Genomic DNA, 19,910 nt, shown 5'->3' with positions numbered 1-19,910 from the left:
TTCTGGTTGAATTTGAGTTTCCTCTTTCATTTGTGGGTTATTGTTTGAAAAGAAGTGTACGCACATGCTCCGCGCTGTCAGCATCTTCCTTCCCAAGTTTTGAAGCATGTCACAGATTGCTAGGAGACAGCTGAACTTTTTAAAGCTTTTTATTATGTGTGCTTGAAGACGGGGAGAGATGCTTCTTGTGGAGGGAAGGTGCTTGGTATTTGGCAAGAGAAGATGGTGCCTGCTTCCCCGACCTTCCCACAGCCCCTTGAGGCTGGTATGCAGGGAGAATATGAATTTTCCCTGCTCCTCTCTGTGGCTTGCTTTGTAGTAAAAATCTTGTGTTCTTGTGAAAATGATTGACATGGACAGTTTTGTCAATCAAGGAAAATGACCAAGGCAAGTCTCAATCATTTCAGGAGGTTTATTTGCTTAAGTTAAGAATGGGTGCCTGGGAGACAGGTCTATGCCTTTCTCCTAAGTTGATTTTGAGGTCTTCAGTATTTACAGGGGAAAGGGCAGGATATTAAGAAATATGCAATTTTCATGTGAGAGGTGGGTAAATACTCATTCATGCCTTTGTCTGGCTCGGTGAATCTGCATTTCTAGATAAGATAACATGGACCATAGGGCAGACGAAACAATCAGATATGCATTTGTTTCGGGTGGGCAAAGAGATGACTTTGAGTTCTGTCCTATGTCCCCCGCACCTGTGAAGATAAACTATTAATTGACATTAGCAGGTCAAACTTTAACAGAAATGTTTTAGGGTAAAGAACTTGGGGCTCACAAGGAGTTTCCTTGTGGGCAAAATATGAGGGAGGTATGTAGCTTTTCATCTTGATCGCCGTCTTATTTAGGGACCCAAATGGGAGGCAGGCTTGCATGACCCAGTTGCCAGCTTGACTCTTCTCTTTGGCTTCGTGGGTTTGGGGGTCTCAAGATTTGTTTTCCTTTCACAATTTCATTGCAAAAAGTGCGAAGGTACAGTGGTGGGAGACATAGACAGCTTCTGCGGCTTACGGAGCCATTGTCTGACCTTGGAAACGATGGCGTATATTCCTGGAGAGAGTGAAGGAATGTCTTCTGTTCTTGTAACGCGCAAGGAGGGAAAGGAAGCAAGCATTTATTAGCCTCCTGCTGTGTGCCATGAATGCGTTCATTTCATTCTCACATCCACCTTCAGATTGGGCATTGTGATCTTTTAAAAATGAGCGCTTGGGTTGGGAGAGAAGAGATGATTTGCTAAGATTATCCAGCAGTGAGTGGAGGACCCCAGCACTGGCCTCCCTAGGGTCACAAGCTTCTGCCTCTGCACCATGCTGCACTGAGTGTCTGGCTGGGGAAGGATGTGTATTGACTGGCCCACCCCCTTTCTTCTCATTCTTCTTATACTGCCTGGGTTGGGGGGTGGTCATCATGTCAGATGATTGGCCCAAATTATGATGCAGTCACAATCATAAGCATGAGCCTCAGGGAATGGAGGCGTCAGGCATGACCTGGTTAGCAACGTGCTCCCTAAGTCATGGCTGGAAGACTCCACGTCTTTCTCCACTGGCCTGTGTCTATTCACCCTGCTGCTGACGTCTCTATTGTGTTAAAAATGATACTTTCCTGACCGTTCCCAGAGCCTTGTTTGATATATAGGCAGCAGCCACATAAAGGCACAGTCGCCCTCTTCCTACCATGCAGTTTGGTCCAGGAACAGAAACAACTTTCTCAGCTGATGTTTTTGTTTTCTTTTCTCCTTTTCCTGGAGTCTGAGCCTCAGGTCTCAGCCTGAGTGTGCAAGCTTTTCTTTGTCTTTGGAGGGAGGCAGGAAATTCTATCCTTGTGGACTTAGCTAGAGATGGCTTCTTTTCTTAAGTTCTTCCTTATCAAAATTTTCCCAGCAGGACGTAGTGGTTCATGATGGATGACTTGGTTTCCTCACATCTGGAAAATAACCAGTGGGGATGGCCTCAGCAGTGGTTTGGTGTGTGTGGAACGTCTCTGTGGCTGACACCACATGGCGTCTCTGCATTTCACACCTGTGCAAGGTGGCTTGGACATGCCGAGGTGCTGCAGACCAGCAGCACCTCCTGGACTAGCTCCTGGCAGAATCTCTGCTAGCTGAGAGGCACATTAGGGGAGTTATGCTGGACTTTGGATAGAAACTTATTGTCCCTGTTCCAGTTGGGACAACCTTTGAGAAATACCATACCCAAAGGACAGGCAGTGGCCAAAAGGGGAGAAGAATTATTCACTGTCAGCATCCCTGGTAGCCCAACTGTCCCGACCCAGGGCAGATCACTTTGTTAGTATAACAGTTTTTACTCTGTTAAGCAAAGGTCCCCACATTAAAACGTTCTCAGTGAAATATTAGGCTCAAACGCTGATTTTGCAGCCACCCTCTGCCTCCCAGCACGGGTGGGATGCTCTTGGATGCATTTACTCTTGCCCCTTGCACAGTCGGAGTAAAGTATTTCTGAAAACATCTCTTTTATTGATTCTGCAATACTTTAAAAAATTCCATTTCAAGAGCAAGAACAGAGAACGCATGGTGTGACCAAAGGTCTCCCGCTGGTGTGGAAAGGTAGAAGGCTGCCTTTGCAGCTTTGTCGAGCTGGTGCCCTGGACAGCTGCTTCTCAGCGCTCCGGAGGAGCTCCCTCTGGCTGTAATCACCCACCAGCCTCCTCTGTATGAACAGCAGGGGTGAAACTTTTGACGTTACTTCTTCCTCCGCTGAATACGCCAGATTCTCTATCTTCTGAGGAATAATTGAAGTCTTAATGCAGTGTACGTAAGCAAAATTACCTAACACTCTGAAATTTTTCGTGCAACAGTTTCATCTGGAAGACAGGCCACTGAAACCCAGCATTTGTGTTCAAGGAAGAAAATGTATCCAAGTCACAAAGAAGTATAATTTGACTTTTGGAGACATGGGCAGCTTCATTTCTCATTTGTTCATTCAAAACTCTCCACTGGGCTTCTAAGTACCACACCCTGTCCAGAATGATGAAAGATACAGAAAATGGTCCCTGCTGACCTTCTGCAGTTACTGACTAGTGAGAAAGGTAGGTGATATTCCAAGGTTTCTACCAAGAATTTAAAAAATACAATCCCAGTAATTAAAGTGATACAGTATAGTGCAAGGTGTTATGAGTAGTTAATAAGGAAGTGAGGATTAAAGGTAAGGAAGAGTTAGCTGAGCAGGGAGGGAAAGAAGAAAGCAAAGCCAGGAAAGAGCAGGAGGGTCAAGGGCTGTGTGCAGTGGCTCATGCCTCTATTCCCAGCACTTTGGGAGATGGAGGTAGGTGGATCCTTGGAATTCAGGAGTTTGAGACCAGCCTGGATAACATAGCAAAAACCCATCTCTACAAAAAATACAGAATTTCATGGGGCGTGGTATGCATGTCTGTAGTCACTTGGGAGGCTTGGTACGCAGCCACCTGGGAGGCTGAGGCAGGAGGATTGTTTAACCCTGGGAGGTGGAGGTTGCAGTGAACCAAGATGGCACTGCCACACTCCAGCCTGGGTGACAGAGTGAGACCCTGTCTCAAAAAAGCAAAAAACAAACCAAAACAAAGCTCCATACAACTGAAAGGGAATCAGGATGTCCTGATGGCCGAGAGGAGGCAGGAGAAGTCACCTGGAACAGCAGGACTTTGCCAGCCAACTGAAGGAGTCTTTGGTTCTCATCTTAAGAATTGCTAAACTTGTTTGTCAAGAAGAAAATCTCTAGCCTTGTAGAGTTAAGATGGCTTCATGTAGCACAGTTAAATCTGAGCGCCGGATATTGCTTCCATTGCCCCTTGTTTAGGATGCCTCATTTAAATTGAAATCCAGCAGGCCAGTTTCTAGAATGATCATACTCCCTTGTTTTAATTAATTAATTAAATATTTGGTTCTAGGGCCTCAGTCTCCCAAGTGGCTGGATTACAGGTGCGTGCCTCCACGCCCAGGTAATTTTTCTATTTTTTGTAGAGACAGGGTTTCGCCATGTTGGCCAGGCTGATTTTGAACTCCTGAGCTCAAGTGATCCACTGACCTCAGCCTCCCAAGTGGTGGGATTATGGGGGTGAGTCATCATGCCCAGCCTCTTGTTTAAAACCTTCCTCTTCCTCCCCCAACCCTTTGCCTGTGGCTTGCATGCTGAATTCCTGTCACTCTCGAATTCTTCATGGATACCTTACTGAAGCAGCCTAGAGTCTAGGGGTCTACCAGTAGGGCCACAAGCTTCCAGAATAATCTGGGAGAAGATGTTCTTTGGGAGAAAGCGCTTATCTTTGTTTCCAAGGTGTTTTATGTGGGGTTAAAGATACTGTCCTCCTTCTATTTCACTAGATATAGACAGTTACAAAGGTTTTACAAAATTTTCAGGGTTTTCTAATATGGCTCATTGTACAGAATAATCGGCAGCCCTATTGATGATGTTCTGGTGATCCTCTTTTGCTGTGGTATTAATTTGTTTTGTTTAGTTTTGGGTCAGAAGAAAGACCTCAGTACTTTGATTCTTGGCTTATTGGGTAACCAAAGGCTTATTTTTAAAAAAAGTCCATTGTAGACTGGCCTTCCTAAATCTATGAACACCATATTTTGGCACTGTGACAAAGTTGTTCAATAAAATCGTTCAGTGTTATTTGAGTTATTAATCTGAAAAGAATGCATCAGAGATTTAAATACATTCGGTTATAAAAATATTGACTCTGCTTTTGGCTGCTCAGAGATTGAGAACTCCAAGTAAATGTACTTAAGTTAAAAAAAATAAAATAGAGCTTCAGCAGGGGTAGATTGTAGGGTGAGGTGAGGGGACAAAGCCAGAATGGGGGCCAGACCCTCCTAGCATGCCCACCTTCTCTTTCTTATTGTCTGAATCCGAGTCCCAAGGCTGGGTGAGGTAGTCTTCTCCATGTCAGGGGAGAATAAGAGTCTAGGAGGTGGCTGGGCGTGGTGGCTCATGCCTGTAATCCCAGCACTTCGGGAGGCTGAGGTGGGTGGATCACAAGGTCAGGAGTTCGAGACCAGCTTGACCAATATGGTGAAACTCCGTCTACTAAAAATACAAAAATTAGCCGGGCATAGTGGCGGGTGCCTGTAGTCCTAGTTACTTGGGAGACTGAGGTAGGAGAATTGCTGGAACCCAGGAGGCAAAGGTTGCAGTGAGCCAAGATCGTGCCACTGCACTCCAGTGTGGGTGACAGAGTGAGACTCTATCTCAAGAAAAAAAAAAAAAAAGAGCCTAGGAGGTTAAGCGTATCTTCCCAGCATGAAGCGCAGTGGATAGGCGAAAGAACGCAGCACTTCCCTCTTGTGGTGAGTTCTGGCAGGCAAGTCTGGCCCTCCATACAGTTGAGGGAAACCCCCATGGCCACTCTCCATGACCAGTGCTATACTGTACACAGCAAGTGCTCAATAAATGCTGGGAGATGATCTTTGCTATGGACTGATATTGTCTCCTTAAAATTCCTGCGTTGAAGCCCTAACTCCCAAAGGGATGGTGATTGGAGATGAGGACTTTAGGAGGTGAGTGGGCTCAGTGAGGTCCTGAGGGTGGAGCCCTTGTGATGGGATGAGAGTCCCTGTAGGGAGAGGCACCAGGGCTGTCTCTCTGCCATTGTGAAGACACATCTGCAGGAAGCCCAGAAGAGGCCCTCGCCAGAACCCGCTGTGCCCTCTGCTAGCACCCTGATCTCAGACTGCAGCCTCCAGTGCCATGAAAAAATACATTTCTGTTATTTAAGCCACCCGGTGTGTGGTATTTTGTGGTGGCAGCCTGAGGTGACTACAGCAATTCTGAAAATGCCTTCCAGGTCTAAATTCATCAGTTCTGAGACCAGCGATCACGTGTACAAATCCCTGTTTCCTCCCCTATCACTTAGTTTGATTGGAGGCTTCTCTGTTGTATCGATGAATGGGACAGAGAGGCCGTGTTGGACTCCAGACTCCTGAGCCACAAAACACTGACAAGGACCGTGGACCCCTTGATGTCCTTTGCCGGAGTCCATACTGCTCACATGCTCTTCTAGGCTGCTCTGAGCTGCCCTGCCTGTCTCCAGCCTCCTTTCCCAGCTTTCCCTCTGCACACCATGCTGTTTCTGGAACCCACAGGGCCCTTCTGGATTCCCTGCCTCTGCCTGCCGGCCTCCCTGGAACAGGTCTCCCTGAATATTCACAGATGGGACCTCTGTTCTTTCCCCTGACCCATTAAAGAAAAGCCACAGCTGGACAGGAGGTAGAGGGTGAAGACAGATTCTATTCAGGACCTATTGCAGTAGGGGAAAGAGACCTCAGTATAGAGCTGGGCTGAATTCTGAATACAGCATGGACAAGTGGGGATGTGCAGCCCAGAAGCAGGCGGCAGGCTCAGCAGGTGGAAAGTTTCTAAGAGGAGATCCCAGGGGCGAGGGGGATTCTGGCTAAACCCACCTTGTAGGAGCCAGACCAGGGTGGCCAGACACCGAGGGTAGAGGATGAGGAACCGATCAGATAGTGATGGTGGGGGATCCTGGCCAAACCAACTTTGCAGGCTTCCTGCTAAAACTGGGCAGTGCAGAGGCACACATGGAGATACAAAGGTGGAGGCCTGGTTGGGATGAGGATCCAGAGCCACCCGCCTGGAGTCTCCGTCAGACCTCACGCACCACCCTGCTGTGTCGGGCCCCAGTTACTGCTTGGCTCATGCTGTGAACCCTGAACCCCGCAAAGACTTGTCTTCTTCATCATGGAACCCCTTAGCACCTGGACCCTCCTGCCCCAGGGGAGGTGGTTGGAAGAGGCTTCCTGAGGCAGTGGAAAAGCCTGGGATGAAGGTGCAGGGCTCTGTTCTTCAACTAAGGGACAGAATAAAACAAATGCAAGTGATTTATCTTGGTAGCCAAGACACAAGTACCACTACTGTGGGTCAGGGCTCCCTTCTCAAAAATTCCTATGAAAGTCCTAACCTGCACTGTCTCAGAATGTGACCTTATTTGAAGGTGACAGCTGCAGGTGACATGAAAGTCCTTCCAATGGAACGGGTTCCTGCCTTCACCAGTCATCTGCAAAAGGTGGGCACAGGCTGCTCCCGAGGCTGTGTGGCCAGGGCAGTGCCTCATGGAGCGTCCCGTGGCTGCAGCAGCAGCATCTGTGAGCTTGAAAGGGGACGATGAGTGAGACTTTTGTCCACAGTTCTTGGTTGAGCTGCCATGAGCAGATGGGAAAGGCTGAGAAAGAAAGCATTCCTCCCTGGGTGGGGATGCTTGAAATTCCCTTCTAGCCAAGGGAGGCCATAGGCGCCCTGCCCACACCTGCGTGCAGATGCCAGCACCCGGCTCGCTGGTGACCAGCAAGTGTCCCAGCTGAGCCAGGGGCCCTGTCCCGTGGTTCTGGGTGAGCGGCCACAGGATGCTGATCAAACATCAGTTAGATGGGGGAGTGTGGAAATAGACTTGACAATTTATTTTGCTTAGTAGAAAAGTTTTAAAAATTGTCAGCTACTTTCACCGTTTTAAAATAAGATTAAAACATGTATTAAAAAAAAAAAAAAGTAAAAATGTGCAGCTCACCGTGTCCTACTTGTGCCACCCCGGCGGAGAGTGAGCTGGTTCTAGAAAGCTCCATTATTATTTCCATGTTGCTTTTGGTGAACGTATTTAGAACAGAATTTTGACAATGAAATTTTGAGGTGCTCTTTTGGCCATCAAAATAACCAGGTCTTGGCTGGGCACAGCGACTTGGCCTTGTAATCCCAGTGGTTTGGGAGGCCAAGGCAGGGGGCTGCTTGAGCCCAGGAGTTTGAGACCAGCCTGGGCAACATAGTGAGACCCCATCTCTACAAAAAATACAAAATTAGAAGAGTGTGGTGGCATGTGCTGGTGGTCACAGCTACTTGGGAGGCCGAGGCAGGAGGGTCACTGAGTGCAGGAGTTCAAGGCTGTAGTGAGCTGTGATTGTGCTACTGCGCTCCAGCCTAGAAGACAGAATGACATCTGGACTCGGAAATAAAAGTAAAATTATAAAACCCAAACCAACCCTGTTTTCACTCTGCCAGTTTCATTTCTTGCTGTCCTTTCTGTCCTCTCACCCAGATAACATTTCTAAGGTGTCGCTGTTGAGTTAAGAATTAGATTTATTCTCTGTGTTAAATTCTCTCAGCATTAACGATAGACTCTGTTATGTAAATAAGATAAATTATCAGGGTGAGAAGTTAGATTCTAATCTATGAGTTTACCATGTTTCTTTAAAAAGCTAGTAGGTGCTATCCTAAATCATTAGGCCTGAAGGATTCTGGGGGTTGGCATATTGGTACTGTTTTGGACTTTGCCTTGATCATACCCATTTTACAGATGAGAAAAGTAAGGCTGGGATTGGGGCTCAAATGCATGCTCAAAGTCACATAAGTAGGTGGGAAGGTGACACAATAGACACAGTAAACTCTGAAGGCCTGCTGGGAAGGCACGAGTGATTTGAATGATACTCTTTTTCTTCTTTTTTTTTCCTAGTGATTCCTGAGAGAATCGTCATTTTTGGTAAACAAACCAAGCCCAGAACCTGATAAGTGTGGACCATCCTACGCTGACAGTTCTTTGAAACAAATTTCCTCTTGGCGTTTACACTGTGGCTTTAACTTGCAAACCAGAGGTTCCTCTTACCCAGCAAAAAGTGAGTTATACGCTTTCTTAATGTCATAACGTTACCGTGGATGATCCTGAACTTGCCGAGGACAGCAGAGACGGGTGGGCAGAAGAGGAAAGAATCAGATCAGAGACTGTAAAAGTCACGTAAAAAAATAACAATTCTGGCAGAGACGGAATTTGAAGGTACTTGTGCAAATCAGAGCACTAGACTTGCTGCTTTTTGGGAAGGGAATGCCGCTTAATTAGATCAGGGAAGAGTGCAGGCAGCCCGTACATTTAGTGCACAATGCGTGCTTTCCAGACTTGCAGCTTATCTATTTGCGCATCATCATGGAGTCATAGAAGGGCAGAGCTGGAGGACCCAGTGAGGGGCCGGGTCCCATCTCCTTACAGACAGGAAATCCGAGACTCCCATGCAGTAACCGCTGCTGGCTGCAGAGCCAGGACCAATGCCCAGAATCTCTGAGCTTTTTATCTTACACCATGAAGTGACAGATGCTAGCAGATGTCATACCTGTATGCTTAACTGTTTAACCACAGCACTGGACTTCCGTATTCAGCGAGGTTCTAGAGTTTCCAAAACATGGGTCTCCTCTCCCATCTCAGCTTCCTAGCATAAAACTAGACACATCCTCGTGCTTTAGAGGTCTATTCATTGGATTTTGTTCCTTTCAGATGGCTTGCCCGAAGATGAGATTGATGTATATTTGCATTGTGGTTCTGGGGGCTCTTTGTTTGTATGTTAGCATGTACAGTCTGAATCCTTTCAAAGAGCATCCCTTTGTTTACAAGAAAGAGTACAGGAACTTCCTTAAGCTCCCAGATACAGACTGCGGGCAGACACCCCCCTTCCTTGTCCTGCTGGTGACCTCGTCTCACAGACAGTCAGCTGCGCGCATGGCCATCCGGCAGACGTGGGGGAAAGAGAGGACGGTGAACGGAAGGCAGGTGAAGACATTCTTCCTCCTGGGGACCACCAGCAGTGTGGTGGAAATGAAAGAGGTGGACCAGGAGAGCCAGCGGCATGGGGACATTATCCAGAAGGACTTCACAGATGCCTATTACAACTTGACCCTGAAGACCATGATGGGCATGGAATGGGTGCATCACTTTTGTCCTCAGGCGGCGTTTGTGATGAAAACAGACTCAGACATGTTCATCAATGTCTACTATCTGATCGAACTGCTTCTGAAGAAAAACAGAACAACCAGGTTTTTCACTGGCTACTTGAAACTCAGCGAGCTTCCCATCAGAAAGCCATTCAGTAAGTGGTTTGTCAGTAAATCTGAATATCCGTGGGACAGGTACCCGCCATTCTGCTCCGGCACGGGCTACGTGTTTTCTGGCGACGTGGCGAGTCAGGTGTACAATGTCTCCAAGAGTGTCCCATTCATTAAACTGGAAGACGTGTTCGTGGGGCTCTGCCTGGAAAGGCTGAACATCAGGCTGGAGGAGCTCCACTCCCAGCAGACCTTTTTCCCAGAGGGCTTGCGCTTCTCCGTGTGCCACTTCCGGAGAATCGTGGCCTGCCACTTCATCAAGCCTGGGAATCTCCTGGACCACTGGCAGGCCCTAGAGAATTCCCGGGAGGAAGATTGTCCGGCTGTCTGAGGCGAGCCCAGAGACACATCTGGACAAGTTTCAGATAACCTGTGGGGATACTTTTTGCAAGATTTTGGAAGAAGGAGCGGGACAGAGGGTGCTGTTTTTTAGTGCTGAAATCCACGCCAGAATGTTGGTGTTCGTGAAGCCACTGAGTAGTTCCCACTTGGTGTCCCAGGCAATAATAGACTCTGTCTCTTGGGCACACACTCTACATACTGTCTGACACAGACCTGCATTTCTGCATTTCAGGGGCCAGTATCCTATGACATGATGGGTATTACCATCCGAATTTTACAGGTAAGGAAACAGCTGCTGAGAGGTACAGAAACTTGTCCCAAAGCTCACAGCCAGCAAACATAAGAGCAAGAATGAAAATCGAGCACTGTTAGAATCTGACTTGGACCACTCCCACATGCTGCCTCCCTCAGGAGGGGACAGTGATGATGAGACCTCTAAGCCAGCATCCTTCTGTCCCTGTCCAGAGTCCACTGCACCTCAGCTCCCAATCCTTGTGCTTTTTAGAGCTAAGCCTGGGATGACGAGACCCCTCCCAGCTCCCTGATTCATGGCACTGGATGTAGCTGGGCACCAAGTCTGTGTTATGGACTCAGTACTCAACGCAACCCAAATTTCATCCCAGGAAATGTCCCCACAGTGGATGCAGCTCACATACTGAGGAAAACGCCAAGCTCTGGGCAGTACAGCGTTCCTGAAAATGTATAAATTAGGCTCAAAACCACTGCAGTCTGGCCTGCCGTACAGACTGCCCACACTGCTGACCTTCTTAGCGAGCGAGATGTTTCTTCTGAGCCATCTGCTGCACTCTGGTTTCTTCACCCCAGCTGTCCCTTGATTTCAATCAATAGGGACCAGCTGTGGCCCCAGGAACACTGTAGGGCTCTCAGTTCAAACGGAAGCGCAGTTGGACTCAGACATGGTTCATGCGGGACTCTGGGAGCCTTCTGGGAATTCAGCTGGATTTACGTCAAGATGCTCTCAAGGACCCTTCGGACACAAAGCCCCAAAGAGGGCCCTGGTGAAGCGGGGTCGTTGTGTGTCTGCTTCCCAGGCCTGACCCAAGCTCATCTTCACTGAGTTTCTCATTTGGCCAAGGAACAACTGAACTTTGCGGTTTGTTGTTTCGCCTGCAGTTTACTCTGCTGCCTCCCGCCCAGAGGCTCACGCGAGCCTGTCCTGCAGGGTTATGTGAAACTAAGGCACTTCTTTGCAAGAGGTTTTGCCCATTCAGCCACAGTCACGTGACATGCAAAGCAATCTTGCTGCTCATTATAGAAATGATTGTTTTATTTTTTTATTTTTTACTTTACCAGATATTACTGTGTACTCAGAGAAGAGGCCTCACATGGCTGTGTCACATATAAATGTTGGACTAAACTCTTACTTGAACTCAGGAAAAGTTACTTGCTGCAAAGTAGTTTTGACCACATTCACTGCAAAAGTAGGTCTGACGTCCTATTTTGCATACCATTTCTTGTGTCTGGATTAAGCTGCTTCTTTGCAGATGTGTTTCCTCATCCTGGCTGCTCTGAACACACTGGGTCATGTTCAGAAAAGCCTCCTTCTCAGGTGGAAAAAATCAGGGACTGAGCTTGTCTTTCAAAGCCCAGATTCAAGAGCCATGGCCCTCGGTTCCAAAGGATGGGCTGCCTCTCATTCTGAAGATGACTGTGCTTTAAGGGGGAAGAAGTCTGTTTGGCAGTAGGGTTGGGTCTGGATTTCGTGGTCTTCCTTGTTAGGCTTGTGTCTGTGTGGCCACTGGTCTTAGTGGGTGAGGCTGGTCCACCTCTGTGTGGCTGGCTCTGGGTCTGGCCTTCACCGCATCAGCCCACGGCTCCCAGCTCCAGGGACAAGTGAGGACAGGCGTGGGTCCTCCCTACTGCTTCTGCTGTTCTTAAAGGATTTTCTTTGAAACCCATTGTTTTCCCCATTGTTTTTCATCCTCCCCCTCCCCTCCCCTCCCCTTTTCTGAGACAGGGTCTCACCCTGTCACCCAGGCTGGAGGATAGTGGCCTGATCTTGCTGCAGCCTTAAACTTCTGGCCTCAAACGAGCCTCCTGCCTCAGCCTGTGTATAGTTGGGGTTACAGATGTGTATTTCTTTATACAATAAATAGTTCTTTTTCTTTAGGAAAACATTATTTCATGACTCTAGAACTTGAAGGAAACTTAGAGCTCATTTGGTCCTGCCACCTGTTTTATGTGGGATGCAGACGAGACCCAGAGAGACCTACCAGCTTGCCCAGGACTTCCCAGCTAGTTGGTTGCAGAAGGCAGGTTCCAGCCCAACGAGGGTTTCATGGTGCTGTCTTGTCTGGATGTGAGAGTGAGAAACGATGTGAAAGCATGAGTGAGGAGGAAGAACCTCCCCTTAGGTTGGGTCCCCTGACCTGTCCTGTCCTGGCCAACCCTATCTTGAGGTCATTCAAGGTTCCAGGTGGCAGCCCCAAAAACGTCTGGCTTCAGAAAATGAACTCTTCAGTCCAGCCCACTTTCTCCATCTCCCTGTCTAAAGCCCTTGCAAAACAAGCCCGGGGCTCAACATTCATGCTGTGTGTGTGTGTGTGTGTGTGTGTGTGTGTGTGTGTAAGGTAGATGGAGAAAGACAGACCCAAGTGTGTGTGTGTGTGTGTGACAGAGAGAGAGAGATCTGAGAGTGTGTGTGTGTGTGTGTGTGTGTGTGTGTAAGGTAGATGGAGACAGATCCAAGTGTGTGTGTGTGTGAGAGAGACAGATCTGTGTGTGTGCCTGTGTGTGTGTGTATATAAGGTAGATGGAGACAGATCCAAGTGTGTGTATGTGTGTGTGTGTGTGTGTGAGAGAGAGAGAGAGAGAGAGAGAGAGAGAGAGAGAGAGACAGACAGACAGACAGACAGATCCGAGGTTCTAATTAGAGATACCATGCTCAGTGGAAGCTGGTTCTGATCAATGTCAACTGCCCCACACATGTCCCTGAAGGGCAGTGAAAGAGTGAGGGTCAGTTTAATTACTTGGTATGCAAAACAGCAGGCAGCTAGCTCCACTGCCTCAGCTGTTGGGATGGCAGGGTGGAGTTGAGGGCCTCACTTGTTCTCACCTTTGCACCATCAGTCACACATTTGTTATGTGACAGCCATGTGCCCCGCACCCCTGTTCAGTAAGGTGGAAGCCAGCTGCAGGTGTGGTCCACAGTCACATCCTTCAGAGACGTTCCAGTCATCTCTGAAGGATGTGACTCCAGCTTTCAGGCGGAACACTTAGAGTGAAATAAAGTGAAACAGATCAACCAGCCTATTGAGTATCGATGCATTTTTCACAAGCAAGAACTGGGGAGGCAATATTATTTAGAATCTTTGATACATAGTTCCCAAAGAAAAAAATCCAGGCTTTGGGCCCTCCATGCCAAGAGCCTATGGCTCTGTGATAGAGTAAATAATTAACAAGCCTGATTTAATATAACAGCTGCCATGCACCCTCCTCATTTTAAAAATAGATGAGACAGTGTTTACATTTTCTCCACGTTCCCCATTTGGAAGTGTCTTAGTTTGCTTTGTGTTGCTGTAACAGAATACTACAGACTGGGCAATTTACAGACAACAGAAATTAATCTGGCTCGTGGTTCTAGAGGCTAGGAAGTCCAAGAGCATGGCACTGGCCTCTTGTGAGGGCCTTTGTGTTGTGTCATGGTGGGCAGGAGGGCAAAAGAGCAAAACTTGCTTTGATGAAATCACTCTAGCAATGACTGACGCTCCCCTGATAATAACATTAAATCATTCATGACAGCAGAACCCTCCTGACCAGTCACCTCTTAAAAGGTCCCACCTCTCAACACTGTTGCACTGGGATTAAGTTTCTTTTTACACATGCACTGTGGGGGACACATTCAAACTGTAGCAGCAAGTATTTGCTTTCCCATAACATTTTTATAAAGAATTCATTTTCAGCGTTTGTTACATCAGGATGGACATTATAGCAATTTCCATGGCTGTGTCTCTCCCGGCAGATTTTAAAGTTCCTCCAGCCTCACTCCTCCCTCTGTTTGGGTCTGTGGCATGGTGCCTCCTGGAGAGTAGATACTTGATAATTATCTATAGGATCCTAAGGGGATCTCCCAAAGGTAGTATTCAGGCACCCACAAGGCAGCTCTCATCACAAGAAAGAATGGTGGCCTGGGGGTGAGCTGTAAGGTTCCTTCAAACACCAGTTCCTGAAGCCTCTTTTATTCATTATTGTTGGGACTTGTTTTTATGTCTGTTTCATTCTACATGACCCCAAATCTCTATGTGAACACTAGGAAGCTTTATTATGGGCTGAGGTATATCTGAAGTAAGCTCTCAGCTGTGTCTCTGGGATATGAAAGCTGCTTGCATTCTCTGTTGGGAATGTAGAGAGAAGGATTTGCAGCGTGTGGCCCCGGGAATGCAGAGGCAAGGCATGAGTTTCCGTTTGTTTTCCTGCTGTTGAAATATGATGCTAGGAATGGAGCTTTTGTTCTCAGATTGGCCTTGAAACTGAAGGGAACCTGTCCACGCTCCGCACAGGAGAAAGAGCCACGCCCAAAGGAGGGAGCTGGAGTGCATCCTGGCACCTGCCACTCGGAAGACTGACAAACAAAAAAATTAGTGTTTAATTAATTTAAAAAACGATCTTCCTACTTATCAGACACAATCACTTTTCAATACAAGCAGAAGAATGAACTCCATAGTGAAATGTAATGTTTTGTGTCACGCTGTTTGCATCATCTCTTCTACCTCCATTCACTGGTCGAAGAACTGCAGAGTTGAGTTGGCCAGTGTGGCGTGGACCAGCCAGGCTCAGACCCTCCGCCAGCAAAGCCAGCGTTAGGCCTGTTGGTTCAGGGCTCCTGTCCTTTAGTCCCTGAAGAGGTAAGCCAAAGGCACAGAGATACTCTCAGTTCAATTCTGCTCCAGAAAATATCAGATGGGAAATAGGTGACTTGTTTCACCTGCTCAAATAAGACATCAGTAAAATCTACCAAGACGAAATTACTTAATGCTACTGGAGGAGACTTTGTGGTCGAATTTTGCTTTTTCTAAAAGACGTGAAATTAAATTTACATGTCACTGGATGATATTTGGAAGTGTCATTTCCTTGTATGTTAGGGGGCTGTGCTGAACTCTTATGCCATCGTATTTCGGAAATGGGTATATGTACTTATTATCAGTTAACAATGATATTTATTTTTAATAAAAATTAAATTATGAAAATAATGCACTTCACTGGGTGAGTCCTGGGTTGTACACTGATGTGATCATTCACTCTTCCTGAAGGTCTGGCAAGGTGTGGTCTAAACTAGAGAGTCTTTTGTTTTTACATTGATGTTTTCTATATTTATTTTGTATCTGGAAAAATATTTTTTTAAATTTATTTTGATTTTATATGTGTAGAAAAATGTGTTGAACAATGTTGGCATGCTTATGTTTTTAAAAGATGGGTACTTCTTGTTCCCCTTGGATTGTGGGAGCAAAGCAGTGGGACCCTACACTTCAGAGTCTTGTGGGGTGGGGCAGTGTCCACTGAGGTGTCTCGTCGGGAAGGAGAAGTCCCGGGTGGATTATAGGGCAGGCATCCTTTGGAGTTTTTCTTCTCTCAGGTCTGTTTTAACTAAAGGCTACCATTTAAGTTTAAGAAATCGAGACTTGTGAATTGACATGATGATACTTCCAGAGTCTTTGATGATAACTTGTCTTTGTGGTACAAATTGGCTCCTGGATCTTTCAAAGTGTCATTTAAATGGAAATAAATGTCTGAAGCAGATGTGTATTTCTGACTTCATCATGCATGTGTCACGGTTCCTGCAGTACTGCGGGCCTGGAAATCTCTGCCCACCAAGGCTCCTGGCAGCTGCGTCCAGGGCCTGCTCAGAAATGAATCCGGAGTCGGAGGTGGCAGGGGAGGGAGAGGTACAGCGCTGTGTGTGGGGAACTGGTGGATCCTGGAGATGGGTGGGGAGTGGTGCTGCTGGTGTGCCTTCAGAGAATGAGGGTCCCTTCAGCTCCCTCCCCATCAGCTGGCCTTGCCCGCCACTGTGGCAAGGTAGGGACTGTCCCTGGTCCCTGGGAGGCTGGTTCCTTCTCGCCGACTGTTCCTTCCCCGGGTCTCCATGCCCACCATCATCTCTTCCCCTATGGCCACTCCTCCCTTCTAGAAACTTCCACAGCACACAAGCCTGCTCTCACTGCCCACTCACAGATGACTCACTGGACTTCTCTCTTTTCTAGTAGTGCCTCTCTCTCTCTTTTTTCCCTTAAGGCTAAAGCTCCTCCCAAGAGTGGCCTCCCCTCTGCTGCTCCCTTTTCCTCTCCCCCACCATGGCCCTGAAATAGCTCTGGGGGCCGCACCAGCACTTGTGTGGGGTCAGCACCATGTTACCCTGGGCGCTTGCCTGGCTAGGCATTGGCAGCACCTGGCACTGGAGCCTGGCCTGTTCCCTCCCACACCCTCCTGGCTCCACAGCATCTCAACTTGCGGCCTTTCCTCCCCTCCCAGCAGCTCCCTCTGCCCTTTTTGGCTCATTCCACCTCCTCTTCCTGCCCTCCCACGGTGGAGGCCCCAGCTGAGACCCAAGGCCTCCTCCCCACCGCCAGCACCGCCTCCCAGTCGGAGCACCTGCCTCTTCACATTCTTTTTGTTTTAGGATTATGGAAACACCATCACAGGCTGGGAGGCTTCACCATTTAGCTGAAAAGAGACGCAACAGGAATTTATCTTCCCACAGTCCTGGAGGCCAGATGTCCAAGATCAAGGTGTCGGCAGGACTGGCTCTTCCTGACGCCTCTCCCCTTAGGGTGTGGACAGCTCCTTCCTCCTGTCTCTGCACTTGGCCTTGCCTTTGTATGTGTCTTTCTTCGTTTCCTTTTATATTTTATAAGGACATCAGCCACACTGGACCTGGGCCTACTTGGTTGACATCATTTTTACTTTATAGGGACCCTGTCTCAGGCTACTGGATGTTGGGACATCAGTGGATGAATTTTTTTGACAGGGGTCACAATTCAACCTGTAACATGGGTTTCAGTTCCATCCCTATGTTGATGGTTCCTAAGCATGGGTCACAACTTCTGACCTTTCACTGAACCCCAAACCCAGATATTGCACTTCTGTTCAGCAGCATAATTTTGATGTAAAATGGACAAAGCTGAACTCTTATGTTTCCCCGTCAGACCGGCCTTTCTGCCACGTCGATTATTTCTGCTGCCAACGCCTCGTGCTCAGGAGTCCTCTGTGGCCCTGTCTTTCCTCCGGGTCCTGCAGCAGCAGGTCCCGAGCCTCCTCCTTGGATAAGAGCCTAAATTGGGCCACTTCCACTGCCCCAGCCCCCTCCAGGCCGCCATCATCCCTCGCCTGCACTTCTGCGGGGGTCTCCCTGTGCGTTCTCTGGCTCGTGTGTGGACCGATCTGCACAGAGTGGTCTCTGAAATGCTTGAATCAGATCATGGACCACTGCTGCTCGTCCTTCTAAAAGTTTTTATTTACCTTCAATGTGACTGTGAGGTCCCTACCATGACTCCCAAGACCCTCCTGACTCTGGCCCCTGAACGCTCCTGCGACTCCCCACCGCACCTGCCTTTCACCCCGAGCCAGCACACCATGGCCTTCGCACCTTCCTCCTTACCCCAGCCCCTCTGGCCTGGGCACTGTCACCTGCTTCCCCAGGACCTTCCCATGGGTGCCTCTCATGCCATAACAGGACGCCACAGACAGGCAACGTCAGCCACAGACCTCTGTTTTCTCACGGTTCTGGAGGCTGGAGTCCACGATCAAGCCGCCGCAGGGCTGGTTCCGCCTGAGGCCTCTCTCCTGGGCCTGCAGATGGCATCATTTCCCTATGCCCTAGCAGGGCATCCATTTTGTGTCTGTGTCCTCATCTCCTCTCCTTACAAGGACACCTGTCTGATAGGGTCAGGGCCCACCCTGATGACCTCATTTTACCTTGATTACTTCTTTTTTTGAGGCGGAGTCTTGCACTGTTGCTTGGGCTGGAGTACAGTGGTGCAATCTCGGCTCACTGCAACCTCTGCCTCACCGGGTTCAAGTGATTCTCCTGCCTCAGCCTCTGGAGTAGCTGGGATTATAGGCACCCACCACCGTGCCCAGCTAATTGTTTGTATTTTTAGTAGAGTCAGGGTTTCACTATGTTGGCCAGGCTTGTCTCAAACTCCTGACCTCATGATCCACCTGCCTCGGCCTCCCAAAGTGCTGGGATTACAGGCATGAGCCACTGTGCCTGGCCAATTACTTCTTTAAATGCCCTATGTTCAAATCCAGTCACATGCTGAGGTACTGGGGTCAGGGCTTCAACATATGGGGGGACGCAGTTCCCCTCAACAAACCCCCTCCTCTGTGAGTGCTTCTTGCGCCCTCCCCTTGTTCCTTCAGTGTGCTCTGTTTTCTTCATGGCATTCATCCCTGCCCACGTTTTACTGGGCACTTACGCATCTCCTGTCTCTCCCTACAAACTGTAAGCCCCATGAGTGCAAACAGCGCCTTCCTGCCCAAGCTCCATGGCATTTACACGGCGTTCACAGCAGTCGCTCCCACCCAGCAATCCGCTTTTTTGAACAAATGAGGAGCCTGCGGTTTGAAGGACTTGAGCTAGAGAATGTTTGACTTTAGGAACTGAAGAGTGGGCCTGTGATGGCACTGACCAGGTCTACCTGGCTGGGGGCTGCTGAGTGGGGCCCAGCCAGTAGGGTGTAAGGAAAGAGAGCAGCAGTGCCTGCCTCCCACCATGCTGTGTCTTGGAAGAATGAATGTGGGCACATATTTCATGCTATTTGAATAGCTTCTAGAATTATCCCCCACTTCACAACAGACACGAGTGGCCTGCATTCGATTGTTTAAAAAGTCAAAGGAGAGGCTGGGTGTGGTGGCTCATGCCTGTAATCCCAGCACTTTGGGAGGCTGAGGCGGGGGGAATCACAAGGTCAGGAGTTCGAGACCAGGCTGATCAACATAGTGAAACTCCATCTCTACTAAAAATAAAAGAATTAGCCAGGCATGGTGGTGCACGCCTGTAATCCCAGCCACTCAAGAGGCTGAGGCAGGAGCTTCACTTGAACCCAGGAGGCAGAGGTTGTGGTGAACTGAGATTGCACCACTACACTCCAGCCTATGCAACAGAGTGAGACTCCATCTCAGAATAAATTAAAGAAAGAAAGAAAGACAAAGGAGAAATAAACCATGACATTAACCATTCCCTTTACACGGCCTGATGATTTCTCTAGCCACACAGAGCAATGATTGAACAAAGAAATGCCCTATCATTGCCACGTGGTCCTTATTCAATTGTGCTATCCCGTGAAGCAGAACCATCAGGTAGGTAGAGGAAGGAATTGCTTCTGCAGAAAACCACCAAAACAACACATTGAAGACTGTCTTTAGGATTGTAGGTAATTGCAGTTTGCATGTTCAGACTTACGGCCAGTGCCTCTGAACCACGACAAAACGTTCTTTTCATCAGGCATCCGTGGCCAGGAACATTGTCTCGGGCAGGCCTCTCCCAGCTCTCGATGACAGATGTGTCTGTTTATTCTCTGGTTGTTTGAACAGTGCTGCGGCCTGCAGGCTTTTTCGGGGCACCGTCCTTTGTCAGTGCAGATGGAGACTGGAGCTCAACAAATTAGATTCCCTTCAGTGATGAGAACCTGGCTGCACCTCAGTGAAGAGAGTATTTCTATCAGTGCTTTTAGCAGTGACGCT

The 19,910-nt window shown here is 48.3% G+C and overlaps 1 protein-coding gene across 1 annotated transcript in view; it reads left to right on the top strand.

Moving 5' to 3' along the window:
• B3GALT5 (beta-1,3-galactosyltransferase 5) overlaps nt 1-11,592 on the top strand; it is a 46,514-nt gene extending 34,922 nt beyond the window's left edge. The window contains exons 2-4 of the mRNA XM_032276840.1: nt 2,815-3,045; nt 8,452-8,611; nt 9,262-11,592. Coding sequence (XP_032132731.1) covers nt 9,262-10,197 — 936 coding nt within the window. The 5' untranslated portion in view covers nt 2,815-3,045; nt 8,452-8,611 and the 3' untranslated portion in view covers nt 10,198-11,592. The remainder of the gene's footprint in view (nt 1-2,814; nt 3,046-8,451; nt 8,612-9,261) is intronic.
• Nucleotides 11,593-19,910: the final 8,318 nt, after the last annotated feature.

This window comes from Sapajus apella, unplaced genomic scaffold (genome assembly GCF_009761245.1).
Source record: "Sapajus apella isolate SASKATOON/1434 unplaced genomic scaffold, GSC_monkey_1.0 scaffold8, whole genome shotgun sequence".
Taxonomy (NCBI): Eukaryota; Metazoa; Chordata; class Mammalia; order Primates; family Cebidae; genus Sapajus; species Sapajus apella.
Note: the sequence above shows the minus strand (reverse complement) of the source record. Positions and strands in the feature narration are given on the sequence as shown.